Source organism: Accipiter gentilis, chromosome 6, assembly GCF_929443795.1.
Source record: "Accipiter gentilis chromosome 6, bAccGen1.1, whole genome shotgun sequence".
Taxonomy (NCBI): domain Eukaryota; kingdom Metazoa; phylum Chordata; class Aves; order Accipitriformes; family Accipitridae; genus Astur; species Astur gentilis.
The window spans coordinates 36,204,523-36,221,889 of record NC_064885.1 but is presented as its reverse complement, the minus strand read 5'-3'; the positions used below and the strand labels follow the sequence as shown (position 1 = coordinate 36,221,889).

General features: G+C 45.3%; 1 protein-coding gene across 7 annotated transcripts in view; it reads left to right on the top strand.

The window, feature by feature from the left end:
* LOC126039180 (calcium-activated potassium channel subunit beta-2) overlaps positions 1-13,521 on the top strand; it is a 153,331-nt gene extending 139,810 nt beyond the window's left edge. For 5 of the 7 annotated variants that reach the window (XM_049801890.1, XM_049801894.1, XM_049801892.1 and 2 more), the window contains 3 exons: positions 3,686-3,856; positions 6,364-6,559; positions 12,788-13,521. In XM_049801890.1, coding sequence (XP_049657847.1) covers positions 3,686-3,856; positions 6,364-6,559; positions 12,788-13,072 — 652 coding nt within the window. In that variant the 3' untranslated portion in view covers positions 13,073-13,521. The remainder of the gene's footprint in view (positions 1-3,685; positions 3,857-6,363; positions 6,560-12,787) is intronic. The other 2 variants (XM_049801891.1, XM_049801895.1) reach the window with 2 other exon arrangements.
* Positions 13,522-17,367: the final 3,846 nt, after the last annotated feature.

Here is a 17,367-nt window from a genome sequence, read left to right as displayed (position 1 = left end):
TCCCTCAGCAGCACATGATGGTCCGTTTGGAAAGGAAGGAATCTGAGGGTAGCTAATTTGTGTTTATTAAAAAAAAAAGAAATAATTGCAGGTGCCTGGTTAGTCTAGATTTCCAGTGAGGAAACCTGATCCCCTTTGCAGACCTCCTAGATCTACTCATTCTGTAGTGAAATAAGAACTGTTGTACTGGGTCAGAAGCAGCATTACCTTAGCCTCTCCTGCTCTATGTGGCAGTGCCCAGCTGAAAATTCTTTGCATACAGGACCATTCCTAACACATGCCAATAAACTAGTCACATCCCTGGAGCTGCAGATCAGTCCTGTGCCAGCAGAGCACAGAGCAAGTTGATATGCCTCGTCCTTCACATGAGCGAGTGCTAAAAGGTCGCGTACCTCATGGTGACAAATAAAGGTCTTGGCTGCAGCAAATACGGGCAACTCTACAGAAGATGTAGGACCTCTTTATTAAGGCCAGTAGGCTCAGACCAGCACTGTAACTCTCCTTGGCCGTCTCATGTTCAGGCTAACATAACCTGGGCTGCCTAATTTCATCACACAGGTCCTCCCTAAACCTTCCTCTGGAGATCTATAAGGAGCTGCTGACCACGTTGCAGAGGGATCCCCGTGCTGCTGCTGTGCACAGAGATATGGAGAGGGAAATCTCTGCTCTGCCCCAGCAGGCACAGTCATGGCCGAGATTTCCTCTCTGGCAGCTGAGCCCGGGTAGAGTAGCCAGCCCGTATCCTCTGAGCAATTTGGCAAAAGAAACATAGAGATTTAGCAGAGGAGAACTTCAGTCTGGAAACGATCAAGGGAGCAAAGACCTTTTGTCCTTGGAGGCTTGCTTTCTATTAAATGTCTTTGCACAGGGCAGAAAGACCCCATGTTCTGACAGCTGGGACTTCTTTGAAAACAAGCAGCCCCCCTCGGTGTCTTATCTGGGAAGTTATCACAGGTAATCACAAGTATTAGAGAAAATCGTCTAGATGACTACTGTCTGGTATGCAGTGATCTGTACTTACACACACCACAGCAGTCAGCTAATTGTGGCTGTGCAGCCCAGGGATCCAAAATCAGCCAGCTAAGCACGGCACTCTTCCAGCTCACCAAGCAGAAAGAGGTCCCCAGGCTGTGCCAAAAGTTCACACGTACACAAATTCCCCGCCACGGAGCAGCACACGCACGCGTGCGGGCCACCGCTGCCGCTCCAGCTGAAGGCGTGCTGAGGCTGCTCTGTTAGTGGCAAAATATTGCGTGCAACGTATCGTGTCCCCCAAAACAGGGCTCTCGGGGGCAAAAATGTGAGGTCTGGTGATAGCAGATGTTCCCAGTATCATACAGAGAAAACGGGCACCTCCCCAGTGCAGGCAGGAGTGGGGAGGAGAAGGAGGAGGAGGAGGAGGGTGGACGGTTGCTCAGCGTGTCTCCCGGGCTGCGTCAGGACCGGCGCGTCACACGCTGGCACGTGCCGTGCCTGTGTTACCAGACTGACTCCTGGCAGGGATTCGGGAGAAAAAAGTCCTCAGTAAGGTGCACAAGGCTACCACTTTCCTGTTGTTCAGGGCTTTGAATAATAAATGTTTGCAAAAGAGCGACCGAACAACTGCTCCGAGCGTGCCCCCTGAGGCAGAGTTTCATTTAGCTTTATTTGCGATGGCAGGCAAGTGTGGGAGATCCGCCTGGCAGGCAGTCACCATATACTGTTCTCTTTGCCAGTCACCTGCCAGATAGATCATTTCTACAACATACCCTTCAGCCCGTCCTTTTTTTTTACCTCTCATTGCACGTTTCTTGGCTCAAGGCCACATGGGAAGTATTTGTAACCATTCTCAATTAGCTATTTGTTTTTAAATTGTCCATTTGTATCCCTTTTATGTCCTAGCTGCTCTGATGACATTAGTGAGTGATTGCACTGCGTCTGTTTTATGTCTACACGCTGACATAAGTTATGCTGTGTGATCAGTTAATGTGCTGGAACTGCATGACAATCTCTGCCTTCCTGCCTGCTTCCATTTGGGAGCAATGCAAATCCTAATAGCAGCTCTCAGAGTTAAATACAGTTTGATAAATAATAATAGAAAAGTAACATTAGATTATTACTCTACATTACTTCTTTGAAGGCAATTGCATCTGCCAGTTGACAATATATTTTTTCTCCCCGACATCAGAGAAAATTTTGACAGGCTGAATTACCATTTCATTTCCAACTAGGAAAACATTGACAAGACTTAAAGGATGGTTTTGAAGAGAAACCATGGACATCTAAAGGTGTAAATTACAGTTGGATGAAGAAACCCCAAGGGGTCTTAGGTATGGGAGACTATTGTCTGCAGTACCACCTAAGCAAGATTTTTGCTATAAAACCCCACACCATATGTGCTTTTCCTGACTATGACTCATCATCTGAATACAAATTTAATTCCAGTTTTGGGGAGTTTATGATGAAACCTATTTTCTTGTTTCTACTGTGTTTATGTATGATTTTACATCTGTCTTAACTCTATTTCTTTGTCCCTATTAATGAATGTAAGTTATATGGTTGGTCTGACACAGTGCTTTTTTCCAAGGTTGGGTGAAGCTTGGTGGTTTCAGCTTAAATGAGTGGTGGGTTTGCTAGAGCCCAAAGTGATGTTGATGTTGCTCACCTGCCATTTTGCAGACAGTAGAAGAGGAACTTCTTCCACGTGTACTGCTATGTCCATGTTATGGTGGTGCCAGGGCTCAGAAGTGTGCGGTTCACATGCTTCGAGTGCTGCCTGGATGATTCAAAAGAACCGTAACAGAAAACACAGGAGATTTTGACCAGCCTCAGGTCTGTAAGTACATTTTAAACCCACAAAGTTTGAGTGTGTTTGAAATGTACTCAAATATTTCCTTCTTCACCATTGTGTCCTCATGACCCATTGAATCATCAAAGGCTCGGAGATGAAAGAAGGACTTATGGTTAGAAAACGCAAAGGACTCTCTGCTGAAGGGGGAATGGTTTGTTGTAGCTTCTTTTTTTTTTAATCCCAGAACAAATAGCTCTGGTGGATAATTTTCTGTGAGGGTTTTCACTGTAATGAGTAACTGGGCTTCCAGAAAGCTATTTTATAAATAAAGTAAATAAGCTCCCAATCAAAAAACCTACAGAAATCAATTGCAAAATCCCCACAGTGTTTCACGAGCTTTGAGTCACACTTGGGGTGGAAAATTACCCAAACCACTAACCTGTAGGGAATCAAGAAAAGAACGTGGTCCTTTCAGATAATTTTAGTGACGGCTTTCTTCAGGCTATTTTCTACATATGGTAACACAAGACCTGTTACCATATTCAACTGAAGAAAAGACACCTCATATACCTAAACATCTTCTATTGGCCTAAGGTGGCATTGACAGGTCAAATTCACCTACGGTATAATTCAACTGAACCAATTAAGCTGTACCAAAGAAGGATTTACTGAGCTGGCACAAGAGTCTAATCTTTATATTTGCTGTAAGAGGTTTTTACCTTTTCAAAAATGGCTTTATTTTGGAGATGAATAAGTTTCCACCAGGTCAGAGTGAATCCGATGATAAAGGACACCTGAGGAGCCTTAAGCCTTTCTCTCCCATGAGATGGGTATGGAGGTGGAACTACCCACCCTGTAGAGGCTTCATTGGTTAAATATGAACTTCACATAAGAATGTATTATTTTCAACCTCAGAAATATTTACCAAAAAATCAGGGATCACGACCTACTGGACAAAAGGAAAACAGTCACAGCCCTAAAAGCCGGAGAAGACCGGGCCATACTCCTCGGGCTGGCCATGATGGTGTGCTCTATCATGATGTACTTTCTCCTGGGAATCACCCTGCTGCGGTCTTACATGCAAAGGTAATTTCATGATGGTTACCCTGATCTCACACTCTCTGCTTCACTGTCTTCGCATGGCTTATTCGTTTGACGCTTTTGATTAAAGTTTTACAATTTTTCCTTTGGTCAACATAGGTCTGATTCTGCACTTCCTTACCCCAGTATAAATCAGGCATAACTACAGTGAAAGCAAGTTGAGTAACACCGGGAGAAGTGAGGGAATAATTAGATCCCTGTTTGACAAAATCTTCATTTTTAGACTTGCCACAGTTTAACACCAGTATAATATCCATATCAGCTGGTTGGCAGTCTGCCGAACCCTGTAAGACCCTCACGGGCTGCTGCTGAAAAGTCCAAACTCAGGAGAAAACAGCAAAAAAATTTAGCAGTCTCAAGAAACAACGCACTTTCAAATGAAGAATGGAGAATTCATTTGGGAAAGAAATCAAGCTGCTTTGCAGCATGTAGTTTTCCATGTAGGTTATTACTTTCATTTTAACAAGTGAAATCCTCCTGAAATGTAGTAATTTGCTGAAAGTGAAAGATCATCTTTCATCATTACTGCACTGTGCTTAATTTTTCTGAGGCCTTCTCTGACTTCCTTCTCTGCCACAGAGCAGAAAGTTTGGCCTGTGGTTCATTAGCAGCATTTGAAATCAGTTTTCAAGTACTAGCCCTGTATAAAATCCAGCCCAGACTGTAATAAGACTGTCAGCAATGTTTTTTCTGCCCTGATCAGTGGAGTTAGGAGAATGAAAAATGTGTAACTGGGGATCAAAACATTAGTCTGTCATGCCCAAAACCACCCTGGGGCAGCGGCCAATACCTGGCACATTTTTGGCTTATCTGCCACAGGCTTCTTCTTCTTTAGGCTTGTACAAATTGGTATGAACATCCTCAATTATATTGATGTACCTGCAGGAAAATATTCCTTCTTGACCCTGCAACGATACGGAAAAAGTAGCGGTGTCTGAGGATGAACTGTACTGATTTGCAGCATCTTATTTGTGTGCCATAAAGGCATTTGTCCCTTTTTAGATCCAGGCAAAGTTTAGATTTTGAAAACAGAGATCAAGACCTGTTAAGTATCCAAGAGCATTTGCTTTTCCAAATTGCTCTCCCAGACCTTTCAGCAATATCAGGGTCAATTGCAGAGGCTGCTAAGGTCAAAATTGCTCATGTGGAAAGAGAGGATTTACATTACAAACCCTGTGAAAAATTGCCAGAAGGTATCAAAGCACCTACAAAGTATCAAATATTCCATCTTCACAAGTGTGTTATAGGTAGGTGTTACTTTATTACCCCCCCGTGCATGAATAAAACAGCAGTCGGAGAGGTGAAAGTGAGAAGAAGACAACCCAGGAGTCTTTGCTGTCACTTCTCTTTGCACAGCCAGATCTCCTTAGAGGTTGTTCTCCTTTACAGACAGCAATAACCCTCTGACAAAAGACTGCCTGGGAGAGGGAGAAAAAAATCCTTTCACTTGATTTCCCCCCAGAAATCATAGCATAATTTAATATAAATATAAAATGGAATATACAAGCAGAATTACTGCCAGAGTAAAATACCGAGAGAATTAGTCAGAAATCTTTGATATCACTTACCGTGTAAAGCCTTTTATAGGTTTGGCAAGGGGCAAGCAGACCCTCAGCCCACTCACGGCCAGCGGCAGGACGGCCGCGCTGGGTGTGAGCCGAGGGGCTGAGCGGGGCTAAAGGGGAGCTCTGGGGTAAAACCTTCCCCCAGCCCGTGGAGGGATTTTCACAGAGTCCTCGGTGTCCCCTTCCCACTGCTCACGTCCCTAAGGAAAATACAGCTGCAGATTTTTAAACATATGCGAGAAACCCAAGCGAACATTGCCAGTGCACACCCAGGCTCCATCGTTCCAGTTTTAGCCTCTGGTGAATTGGAGACAAGCTGAAATCCTCCAGAAGGATTACAACCGCTGACTTAACTTACAGAAAACCGAGCAAGCTGCCACTAGAAAAAGCCTTTCCACAGGTAGACTTGCATGCGGTACCACTTGTGTGTTACTGTCCCTTCATGAATATGAATATATGTACCCTGGTAATTCAAAGTTGTCCTGCCAGTCTTCACTCTAAATTGAACTGGACTTGGTGATTAACCATCAAGTCTTGGTCCAGGGTGTCCTGTCACGCAGCACTGCGTGCGTCGTGCTCTCCCCAGGGCAAGCTGCTCAGTTTTCTTCTCTGATATCACTGCTGACTCCCTTTGGTTTCAAATATACCTTCTCCAGACTAAAAGTTCCAGTTTCCTTTTCATTTATACATAGAGATAAGTGAAAGGGGTATTTTTGTGCCCAAAGCACAAACTTTGGGTACTACAGAACAATACATGGTCTGCGATGTGTGATGTGAGAAAGTCCGGTCTTTGCTCAAAGCCCTGCAACGTGTGCCATATCCTCCTACAAGATGCCCCCAGTATATCGCTGACAGAAAGCCTGAGCTGCATTTAGTGCTTATTGCCCATTCTCACCATGCTCTTATGTCTCTTTTTTCCCTACTCAGCGTCTGGACAGAAGAGGCTCAGTGCTCGCTTCTCAATGCATCCATCACAGAAACCTTCAACTGCTCATTTAGCTGTGGTCCAGACTGCTGGAAAATCTCTCAGTACCCCTGCCTCCAGGTGTACGTTAATCTTACCTCTTCTGGCCAGAAGCTTCTGCTCTACCACACCGAGGAAACAATGAAAATTAATTCTGAGGTAGGAGCATAGAATCAAATTTCTTCCTAAATGGGTTTCTGGAGGGTTACTCACCTTGTTGTACCCATTCTTTGCTTTAAAGTAATAGAAGGCTTCCAGCTCCTGCTTCACCGGTAAGTACAGAGCAGAGAAAGCAGAAATCAGTGCACGAACTGAGCTCACACCTCTGAAGGGGGCAGTTTTCCACCCCCATCCCATGCAGGGAGCGCAGCTCATCCCACACGGGCTGGTGTCCCCGGCGGCTGGAGCCTCCCTCCTCCTTTGCAAGTGCTTTACGGGCACAGGCTAGCGCTGAGCACTTGTCACATTGATATTCTTGTGCAGCTGTGGACAAGTCACTTCCCACCCGGGTATGGCTCTGCATGAGAGTGAACACCCCTAGCGATGTGCACGGAGCACCAGCGGTGGTGAGAATAGAAATGGCTTTACTACTGTGAGGCCAGGCAAGGTGCCGGGGAGAGACGAGAGCCCCGTGTCTAACAGCAGGCATGTCCCCATCTCGACGGCTGGTGACAAACTCTGCGCCCTGAGCATCCCCACGGAGGTCAGCTGTGCCGTGGGGGTCAAGGCACAGCACTTAGCCCTGTGGATGGTGCAAAGATGCTGAAAGTTCACTGAGCAGGGACTGTCAAGATAAAAGCAGGAGCATAAAAATAAAAGGCCTGGGTTTTGGGGCACCTATAAGCTAAGGAGACAGCCCATCTTTCTTGCACAACTTCCCTCATTCCACACATTGAACCAAAAAAAATGATTTTTAACAGATCTGCAGAAGAATTCCTCTCTCTGCTTCAGTGAGTACAAAATCCAGCATAACTCCATCCAGGTGGGATGGAAACAGCTCCTGTCTGGAGGCTTTAATGAATGCAGCAGATGCACAGAAGGCATCTCCCCGCCAGCAACGCAGTGCTGCGCATCACAGCCGGGCAAGCGACCGCCTCGGCGCGGGTCGCTCTTTGCTCCCTCCGCGTAGCAAGGCAGGACTGGACGAAGAAATGTCCCTCTCCCTACCTGCATTCCTTCGGATCTACAGTGCCTGGGTACCTCAGACTGCAAGCCGTAGTGAGCTGGGACGCAGCTAAGTCATTAGACTTACAAGTGCCGGATTTGCATTAGCTACTTAGTTATCCAAGGTCACTGAACCCCAAACTATGGGCGCTTGGCAAAGCGCAGCCCGTAACAGCAGAGGCCCGGTTCAGGCAGCTGACAACGTAACCTATTGTGTTTCTATTTATGGCAGCAGTTCAGTAGACCAAATTACTTCTGCATATTAAGATGAAGCGATATTAAAATTAGTCAAAGCACAGCGTGGTTGCACCGGGCCGGTTATTCTGCTGGATAATTAGCTCCTGTGGCTGAGAGACGAAGTCCTCTGGATCTGAAGTGTGAAATGGAGAAGAGCGCCCGCATCTTCCCCTCCGGTTTGGCATCGGTGCAGAGAGGAGGCACTCGCCGTTCATGAAGTCTGCAGCAGGACAGGCTCCGCTTTCTGCTGGGGCAGAAGTGAAAGTCATGCCGCAATTTGATTAAGACAGATCATATCGGTCTCTGTGCTCCACTGGATTCAAATAAATCAAGAGATTCGGCATAAATCTCCGCATTCTGTTATTGATGATTTTTGCTTGCTGAAATGGACTTTGAAATTCTCCCAGATGCTGCCTCCTCTTAATTTAATGTAGGCAAAGTTAATACTTCTCCAGGCCAAGGTTGTTTTACAGGTTAAGCTCTGCTCTCGGGAGGATTCCTAGGTTTTCCTGACATGCTGCTGGCTATGTGACCTGAATCCAAACACAGTTTTGAACGGAAGTTTGCGATGCCTATAAAATACCTGGCTTCTTGTGCCTGCCGAGGACCAGCAGAGAGCCCAAGCTCGGATCAGCACAACCCACCCCAGGCCCCTGGACAGGCGTTCCTTGTCCCCGAGGGAGCAGCCCTGAGCGCGGCCGAGTTTGTGATGCTCCAGCTGGGCGCTGGCTGTCTCTCTCCATCCACCTACTCAGGTCTGCGTTTCCTACCTTTCTCCTTGCCAAATAAACAAAAGAAAAAAAGCCGTCCCTGGCTCACTGAGCCCTGACATTACTGGGGTCATTGCAGAACGTGATGCTTACCCACCGAGGCCAACGCCAGCGACCTTCAAAAGGTCCGCGTCCCCCCCCCCAACCTCCCTGCCTCGCTGAGCACCGCTGCGCACGCAGAGCAGCATCTGGAGCCCGTCTCTCTCCTCTCCCCGCCAGCTAGCGCGGATGGAGGAAAATGCACTTTGATTTTAAATAATGATTAATCTAGGAGACTTGCTGTCTAACCTAACTGTCGGCCCACGAGGCGCAGTAAGCAGTAGGTGCAATTTATATTGACATCTACGGCGTGCTGCTGCCAGTCTCCGGTGGGAATCGGTGGGAAGTAAGTCGATACCAGTCGAGCTGCTCGAGTCTTTCCCAGGAAAGCACACGAGATTTTTCACGGCTTTTCATTGCTCTCACTGTGCATACTTTACCTCTAGCCTTTACGACAAGCCCAGCCCCTTGTCAATACTACAACCATAGCGGCTTAAATGCTTCATGGCTACACTTTCCTCCCCCAGCTGTCAGAGGAAGCTGTAACAGCCTCTGAGAGAGGTAAATTGGCCGGCGTCCCCTCGTGCCTGGACCACGGAGCCAGGCTGTCACCCTGAGGAAGGGCTGCGGTAGTTAAAGCAATTCTAGAGGCCCCATTTCTATCTCACGCTGTATCATTTTGATTCTTTTCATGTCATCGGAGCTACTGCTGATTTATACCCATGCTCCATAAGTGAGAAAACAAGCAGGATTTAATCACCAGAATCACCGTTATGCCAGCTATAACTGCCTGAAACTCAGTAATGATGGGGCATCTCATGGTTTCTGCTGAAGGTTCAGGTATTTATAACCCGGGCAGGAGTTTGCCTGCTGCAGTGGGGGAGCAGCAATGTTCTGCGGCGGCTCCCAGCAGACCCATTTCTGGGCTGAGACTGGAGAATTCAGTCTGCAAGAATCAATATCAGGCCAAAGCAGACACAAAGCTTCCCCTTCAGCCCTTGGATCAAATCTGTTGCACTTTCCAAAAGAGATGTAAAGAGATGTTCGCTGCCCAGCCTGAACTGGGGGCTTTTCTGGCAACAGCGTTTTCAATATAATGTCCTTGATTTAAATGAAGCTGCCTCCAGCTTGCCTGGAGATTTTGTGTGATCTCCATCCTTGGAGATATTCATAACTTGACTGGACAAGTTCCTGAGCAATTCTGCACTGATCAGGGCATTGGACTGGACTTGTCCAGAGGTAGTTCATACAAGCTACCTACCCAATCCTTTAAATTAGGAAAGTAGAGCTGGAAATGTAATAACCAGATGTCTTTTTAACTGTCTAGTATGTTCTTCTTGTGATCAGATTGCAAGTAACGCAAGAACCACTTTTCTCACGTTGTATCACAGAATCCTCACTTGAGGTAGAGAGCCAGACATTGTTTACTTTCAGATTTGCAGATTTCCAAGTGTTTGACAATGCAGAGTTATAATAAAACAGCATAGATTTAGTAGCCTACATTCACAGGTACAGCATAACAATTGTGGGTATAAAATTCCCTGCCAGGCACTGGAGAAAACTAAATGAAGATCAAACAAAAGAAAACATCAAAACATCCCATTATCCATGTCTACCTACTTGTTCACCCGTGCAACATTGCAGACACCAGCACAGCAGAGCCAGCCCTCCGCTATCCCTGGGATCTGGCTGGGGAAGCCGAGGCATGGAAGGAGGCCAGCAGCACCCCACAACCACGGCTCAATGCACACGGAGGGTCTTTGTGCCGAGGAGCTCCTCAAAGCTGAAGCCAAGATGCCTCCAGGAGCTCAGGAGGACTGGAATGAGGCAGATAGCACATGGACTAAAGGGCAACCATGTCTTGGAGAGTGCATGGGAGACGGTTTCAGCACAAAGAGCCTGGCTGGGAGGCAAAGTAAATCAACCTCCCTTGCACAACTGCATTTCACAGCTTCGTGCTATCAGACCCTCTTGGCACGGGCAGCCCAACCAGCCCGACACGGCTGGTGGCTCTTTGCCATCAGGTGTAGGAGGCAACAGCTCAAGTTCTGCTTCAGCATCAGGTCTCCTCTGGAAATGCTTGGAAAATAGTCGGACTTGAAGGAAGTCGGACCTCCCTCCGCTGCGCTCTTGGGACTCTTCCGCAGATTTTGAGTCTGGGAATCTGTCATCATTAGGGCTTTTACGTGCCTGCTGTTTTCTGTCAAGGGGGAAGGGCTGGACTTTGGCAAGAGTGGCCAAGTCCTCATTTAATCTCCTCCCTCAGGATACTTCAAGAAACAAAAATGTATAGCACCAAAGATCCAAGAAAAAAAAAAAATCCGAGCTGGAAATACTGCTGTTACAACAGTGATAGCACATAACTTAGTAAATGAAAATGAGGTACACTTCACTGAGAAATTTCCTCTACTTATTAGGTTATGATCTATTAAAGAGTCATAGGCACTGGAAGAGAGCTTGTGGCTTTGGACATTTAAGACAAAGCTGGGCAGAGTGCAAGCGAATATCCTGGAGGGAGCAGACTGGCACCAGCAGGAAAATAGATGAGATATTACTGCCCTGATATTTTCCATCTCTAATTTCTAGAGCTCTATGAAATATTCATAATGGCAGTGCTGCCATGCTCTACCCTTAATGCTCCAGCCTGCTAGAGCCAGACAATCTTTCTGCCGCGCTTCAAATCATATTCTGTGCTAATAAACTTGCCAATGAATCAATCAAATCCTGTTACGAGGTTAATCCTTTGATCGTTATTAGGACTAGAAATTTGTCGCAGTATGTTACAAAAAAGTCACAGCATAGTCATGAAAAAGAACAGAGGAACGTTTATAAAGTATATACATTAAAACAATAATAATCAAACCCCTTTTTTTCCTTTGCAAAACTCACTTGCTGTCATTAAATTATCTGGAACTACTTCAGATGCTCACCCCAGACAAGCAGGTTCAGCTGGGCAGGCAGGGAGCATGACGGGGACCCACGACCACCCCATAACTGCGAGGCAGTGCTGACCTTCTGGGTCCCCTCGTGCACATTCAATGAGAAGTCAAGCAGCAGATTTCCACCCCTCCTGAAGCAGTTCTTGCCTAGCTAGAGAATTTAATCAAAATCCTGTGCAGGTGTAGAAAACCTTCAGGTGTGGAGGGGCGTAAGTGTCTAGAAGACAGGAGGGAGTGAGGGGCCTTGGGCTGCTCCCATCAATCCTCTTCCAGACCAGCAGCAGTAACAGCAAATTCAGGTCAAAATCCAGATGTAGCCTCAATCCTTATGTGTCTGCCCAACGCCTCACCAGCCCACACTAGCTCTTTGCGGGGAATGGTCATCTCAAGCCAGGGCCACTGTCCTGCATGTTCCATGGAATATCTTCAATGCATGGACTCCATAAGTTAGGTTTTTTATTTAACTCATCTTTTATATTCTTTGGGAATGCTAGGTTGAAAAGGTGTTAGGTAGAGCCACTCCCAAATCTTCTTTTCATTGTGACTGAGGCTGAAATTCAAGCAGCATCTTCAGAGATAAGGAAGTGTTGGACTTATGCTGGGGTCAAGAACAAAACTAAGACTAAGAGCCATCCTGGTAGCCAGGCTGATCTTCAGCTAGAGGTCGAATGAAAGGCTTCTGGGTTGTCAGCAGGAAAACTGTGTTTTGTCCTATTTGTCCCTAATCGAGGCATTACCCCTTGTAAAATTACAAATTACACAGGAAAGTTTGTATAAAGGTCTCTCGTCAGCCTCCTCCTCTGCGAGTGAACTCCTGTGCCCGCTACGATCACTTTGATCTGATCCAAGTGAGATCTAAACTACCGATTTGTATTTACAGAGAGTCAATTACTCATCTAACTGTGAGCATATGCGTGCCACTTAAGATGAAGAGGTACTTCATCAGCTCCATTTCTGCATGTGTAAATCAGCAATAATAATGTATTCACCTATCTCAAAAGGCCGCTGTGCAGATTAAAGCATTAATGTTTGTATAGCACTTGGAGGTTCTCCAATGGGAAATTCTGTAGATGTGCAAAATATTGAGTTTTGTCTCTGATAAATTTATTATTAGCTTAATAGTATTCCACTCCTATTATGAAAAGCATAATCATCTTGAGATTTTCCTGCTTGCCACCTGAAAACAGACATTGTACCCGGTTTGGAGATACATTTTTCTCCCTCTGATTTCTTCCCAGTGTTCATACATACCCAAGTGCGGCAAGAATTATGAGGAATCCATGTCGCTGGTGAACGTAGTGATGGAAAACTTCAGAAAGTACCAACGCTTCTCCTGCTTCTACGACCCCGAAGGCATTCAGAAGAACGTGATATTAACCAAACTGTACAGCTCCAACGTGCTGTTCCACTCCCTCTTCTGGCCCACCTGCATGATGATCGGCGGGGTCGCCATCGTCGCGATGGTAAAGCTGACTCAATACCTTTCCCTCCTCTGTGAGAGAATCCAAAGGATCAACAGATAAAAACAAAAACTTCTCTGAGATTTAATTACAGCGAAAATACTGTTTTCTCATTCTTCACCAAAGAACCTTAAGTTTGTAATGTGCAAGTCTGTTATAAGTTCCTTACTATATTCTTATAAGTAGAGCAATAATGCAAAAGCTGTTCTATATGCAAACATGATGTTATTATTATGCAGACAACTGGAAAAAATACTGTTTTGTGTTGACTGTCTATATGATCTTGTTTTATGCTGAGACTAGTACTTCTTTCTTTTGTACGGCCAACATAGGGCTCAGTGCGACCATTTGCCACGCTTAATCAATTGACACTTTCAGTGTAAAGGATTCTGGGGGAAATTCACCGCTGGACATTGGGCAGCCAACCACTTGCGCATCACTGAGGTCTCATGTCTGGCTCAGTCCATTCGATGGATTTGTGGCTTTGCTTTTTTATTACTGGCTGGGGAGGGGGGCGGGGAAGAAAGCATTGATAGGGTTCTTTTTATGGTAAGATGGCACAAAAGGCTCATGTTTTGAGGCCAGGATAAGCATACGGTATTTCCAGGACTCGGTGATGCTTTGTGTTTGCTCCCCCAGTTCAGAAGTAAATTTTACCCTATGGTGTTTAAGGTCTTTTGGAAAACACTTTGGAGTTTTATTTTATTTAGTGCTATAATTTCCTTCTGTCTTATCAACATCATCTTTGTCACTTGCAGAAGCTGTAGCCAAAAAAACAAAAATCACCTTGTTCCATTTTCTATTCTAGTCTGAGCCCTGTTGATGGAGATGGGACCAGAACACCTTATGTAAAAGTTTATTACTCATTTGTCTTGTATTTGCTACCATATCACTGTAAAGGAAAAATAACACAATCAGCTATTTTTTCATTTTTTACTTCCAACTATTTTAGATTTTTTTACTTGATATATATACAGATATATATATAAAGAAAAAGCTATATTATATCTAGTTGTGTATTGGAACTTGATTATGGGGGGAGGGTTCTTTGTTTTTACCAACTGGAAAGTGTACAGTACCACTCATGTATTTACAACCTTCATCCTTGGATAATAACATAACATGGAGGAGCAGCACTGCAGGATCTTATCCAATATTCATGATGTTGTTTCAGTCAAAGGTCTCTGTTGCTGTGACATCGGAATTGACAAAAATCTCATCCAATACTATGGCTCTGTTAACTGAATAGTTAGATAATCATCGCAACACATCTGGAAATCTCTTCTGACCTTAACTCAGTATGCAGTGCTAGCTGACGTGAATTATGATTTAAAAGGCCCAAGTGCAAGGATTTATTGGAAAAACGGAGATTCTGACTAAGATATTGTCCTATCCGTCAAATATTTACCATGGGGAACCTTGCCAGTATAATGCCATACACACTATAGTCACGATTTCTGCATAATTTATTTTTTTCTCCTATAGAAAGCATTCCTTTTTACGTTACGTTTTAAAGACACCTCTCGCAGTTTCTCACTTTGCACTCAGCCTGAAGGACAAACGCAAGGCAGCTCCTGTGAGCACCCTGTGAACTCACTATCCAATAGCTCAAAGAAACCATTTACGGGCCTATTCAAACCAAGAAACTAACTTTTTTCCCCCCTCAAAAAGACTGCAAAGCAAGTATTCTGCCTAGTTCATCTATATATAAGTACCTTTCCGCAATGTAACATTAAAAATTTCAAGATATTACAAAACTTTACAAGTCATGCAAGTGTAATGTGAGCTGTAAAAGAAATGAGTTCTCAGCAGTGAAAATGAACCTGCAATCTTGTAATCAGTAGTATAATTTTCTTTAGGTAAATAAATTCTTGGAGGGTGGGGGTATAATGAGGGCTCCAAAAATATGTAATAAAATATTAAATTAAATCTTTCAGATTTCAATATCTTCTGCCTTCAGATCTGACTTGTTTCATCAGACTTTTCTTTGTAGCTTCTATTACCAAGAAATGAGGAATGCTGATGCAACAGAAAATTCGCAAAGGTTTATTTGCAAAAAATGTGGGTTTAATCAATCTGTGCGATTGGCAGAAACCACTGTCAGTGGATCTGGGCACCCTCGGCATCAGTGGGACTGGAGTCGCAGAGTCTTTAGTGGACTGCCAGCAACTTTTATTCAGCCACCCGACCGGCAGCAGAAAACGTGACTTACCCCCGGTGCCAGCGTGGACGGGGGGATGGAGATGGGGGACCCCGGCCCCGCTGCCGCAGATCCCCACTGCTCCGCTGCACAGGCACGGGACTGTCGTAGCTTCGGCGGTACCACCACGCGGGGACACCGGGATTCGCGGCCTGGTCCCCGTGACACGAGTGGGTCCAGGCTGCAGATGCTCATCGTTGTTACAAAACCTTATTCTGCAGGTTTTGCCAAAAAGGGAGGGATCTAGGTGAGGGCCCAGGAGCCACACAGCCGAGGAGGCATCCTGACCCACTTCTAGATAGTCCAGGTGGGTCCCAGGGTGTATCTTCATCCTTTATAAAGTTGATTTCCCCTCAAGCAGAGAGGTTTGATCTGTGTTTGGTGTCACCATCCTCCGTCGTCCCTCGTCCATCTCCCCACCATCAGCTCACTCATCGATGCTGACGGAAGGACCACACTGTCGATCGCGATTCACAAAGCAGAAATAGTGCACAGCATCACCAGCAAAGAGCTGTGGTGGCTTTTTCACACCACTACCGACACTGATGTTGGCCATTTACACGACGATTTACACGGCCTGTGATAAAGTAGCTCTTTGGTTGCGCATGTGACATTTTCGGTGCCTGTATTTGTGTATTTTGGTTCTGGTGACAGGAAAGCTGATTGTTCCTGACATTTACACATCAAATGCTGCTTTCAACACGTTGCGCCATAAACATTTCTCCAGCGCTCCTGTGGGTGAAACATCTTGACGCTGTTGCAGTCTATAATCATTTTGTTGACATTAACGGAGAGATCTGTGGGATAGCAAAACAACTTGAGTAATTGGATGGAGTGAGGTAAAACAATAATTTTAAAGGGAATTATCAGTCCGATCGCTAGCACAGTTAACCCCCTACTGAAGCGTTAACATTGCAAACACAATTTTTGACAACTCCTGCTGCCCCAAACAGAGGTTGCGTTTCAGTGGGGATGTTAGCTATTTCTTTCTCTACCTCCATTCTGATATCATGTTTATTCCCTGCAAAAGGAACCGACGCTCCTGTAGGCAGCTCAAATGAATGAGAAATACATGGTAGTGAAATTCAGCGAACAAGTAAATCTACACTGTTTCTGAGACTGGTCCTGACTCTTCCCAGCACAAACATTTCGTCTCTTGATGCCCCAGCTGGGCGTTTGGGACAGCAAGGAATGACAAGTGCTGCAAAACTCTGGCATGTAAAAGTGCAATATGAAAATGGCGGCGCAGTATTCACAGACATTATGAGCTTATGAGAGGCGCCCCCCTGGGATTTAAAACATGCATAAGTATTCCAGGTGCCAAATTCACATGGCCTTTTAATAGTTGTGATTTTCTTAATTAGATTATTTATGTCAGGTCTTATTTCTATTCTGGAACATCTAAATCTGAAGCTGAAGTGTGAACATCCCTGCCGTAATACTCTGAAACTTGGCACCTTGCAGCAGACTTACTAAATGTCATCAGCTAGGACAACAGAGAGCTTTTTTTTGGTTTAGCTTTTCTAATTGAGGAGACGTCACTTTATCTCACAAAATGTACCCAGAGTGCAAGTGTACCCAACTCCAGCATGAGCTTGAGGTGAATACAGAAAGGAGAGATGGCTCGGGAAACACGAGAGCCTGCCCATCTCGAGAAGATGCAGTGATTTCAAACCTGAGGGACAAAAAGGGAAAGAAGTCCCAAGGCAAGGCTGGGGATGCTGCTGGCTTCATCTCCTCAACTCCATCCTCATCACCAGCCACAGAAGAGGTCAAGGGAGGAAGCTGCTGAGAAAGAACAGGCTGGTAAAATCTGGCCCAAGCAGATTCCCGCACTTGTTTGACTATGAAGGCTGTGACCTTACAGCAATACAACTGTCCCAGTATAACCTCGAAAAGGAAAGGCAATTTCAACGTAATACCACCCTAAAAATTGGCCAGCTAATTGCCCTTCTCATACAGTCATGCCCTTATTAAAAGGGCTGCAGCCATTCAAGTGGATTGAACCAGTATCTTTGCAGCAATACAGTTTTTTCATAGACTTAATGTCTGAGCATGGTAGCATCAGCTCCCCATTAGCTGCTGGACTGCTCATCATCTATCAAGGATTTGGGAAAAAACCCTCACTTTTCTCCTCCACTGAACACTCGTCACTTCC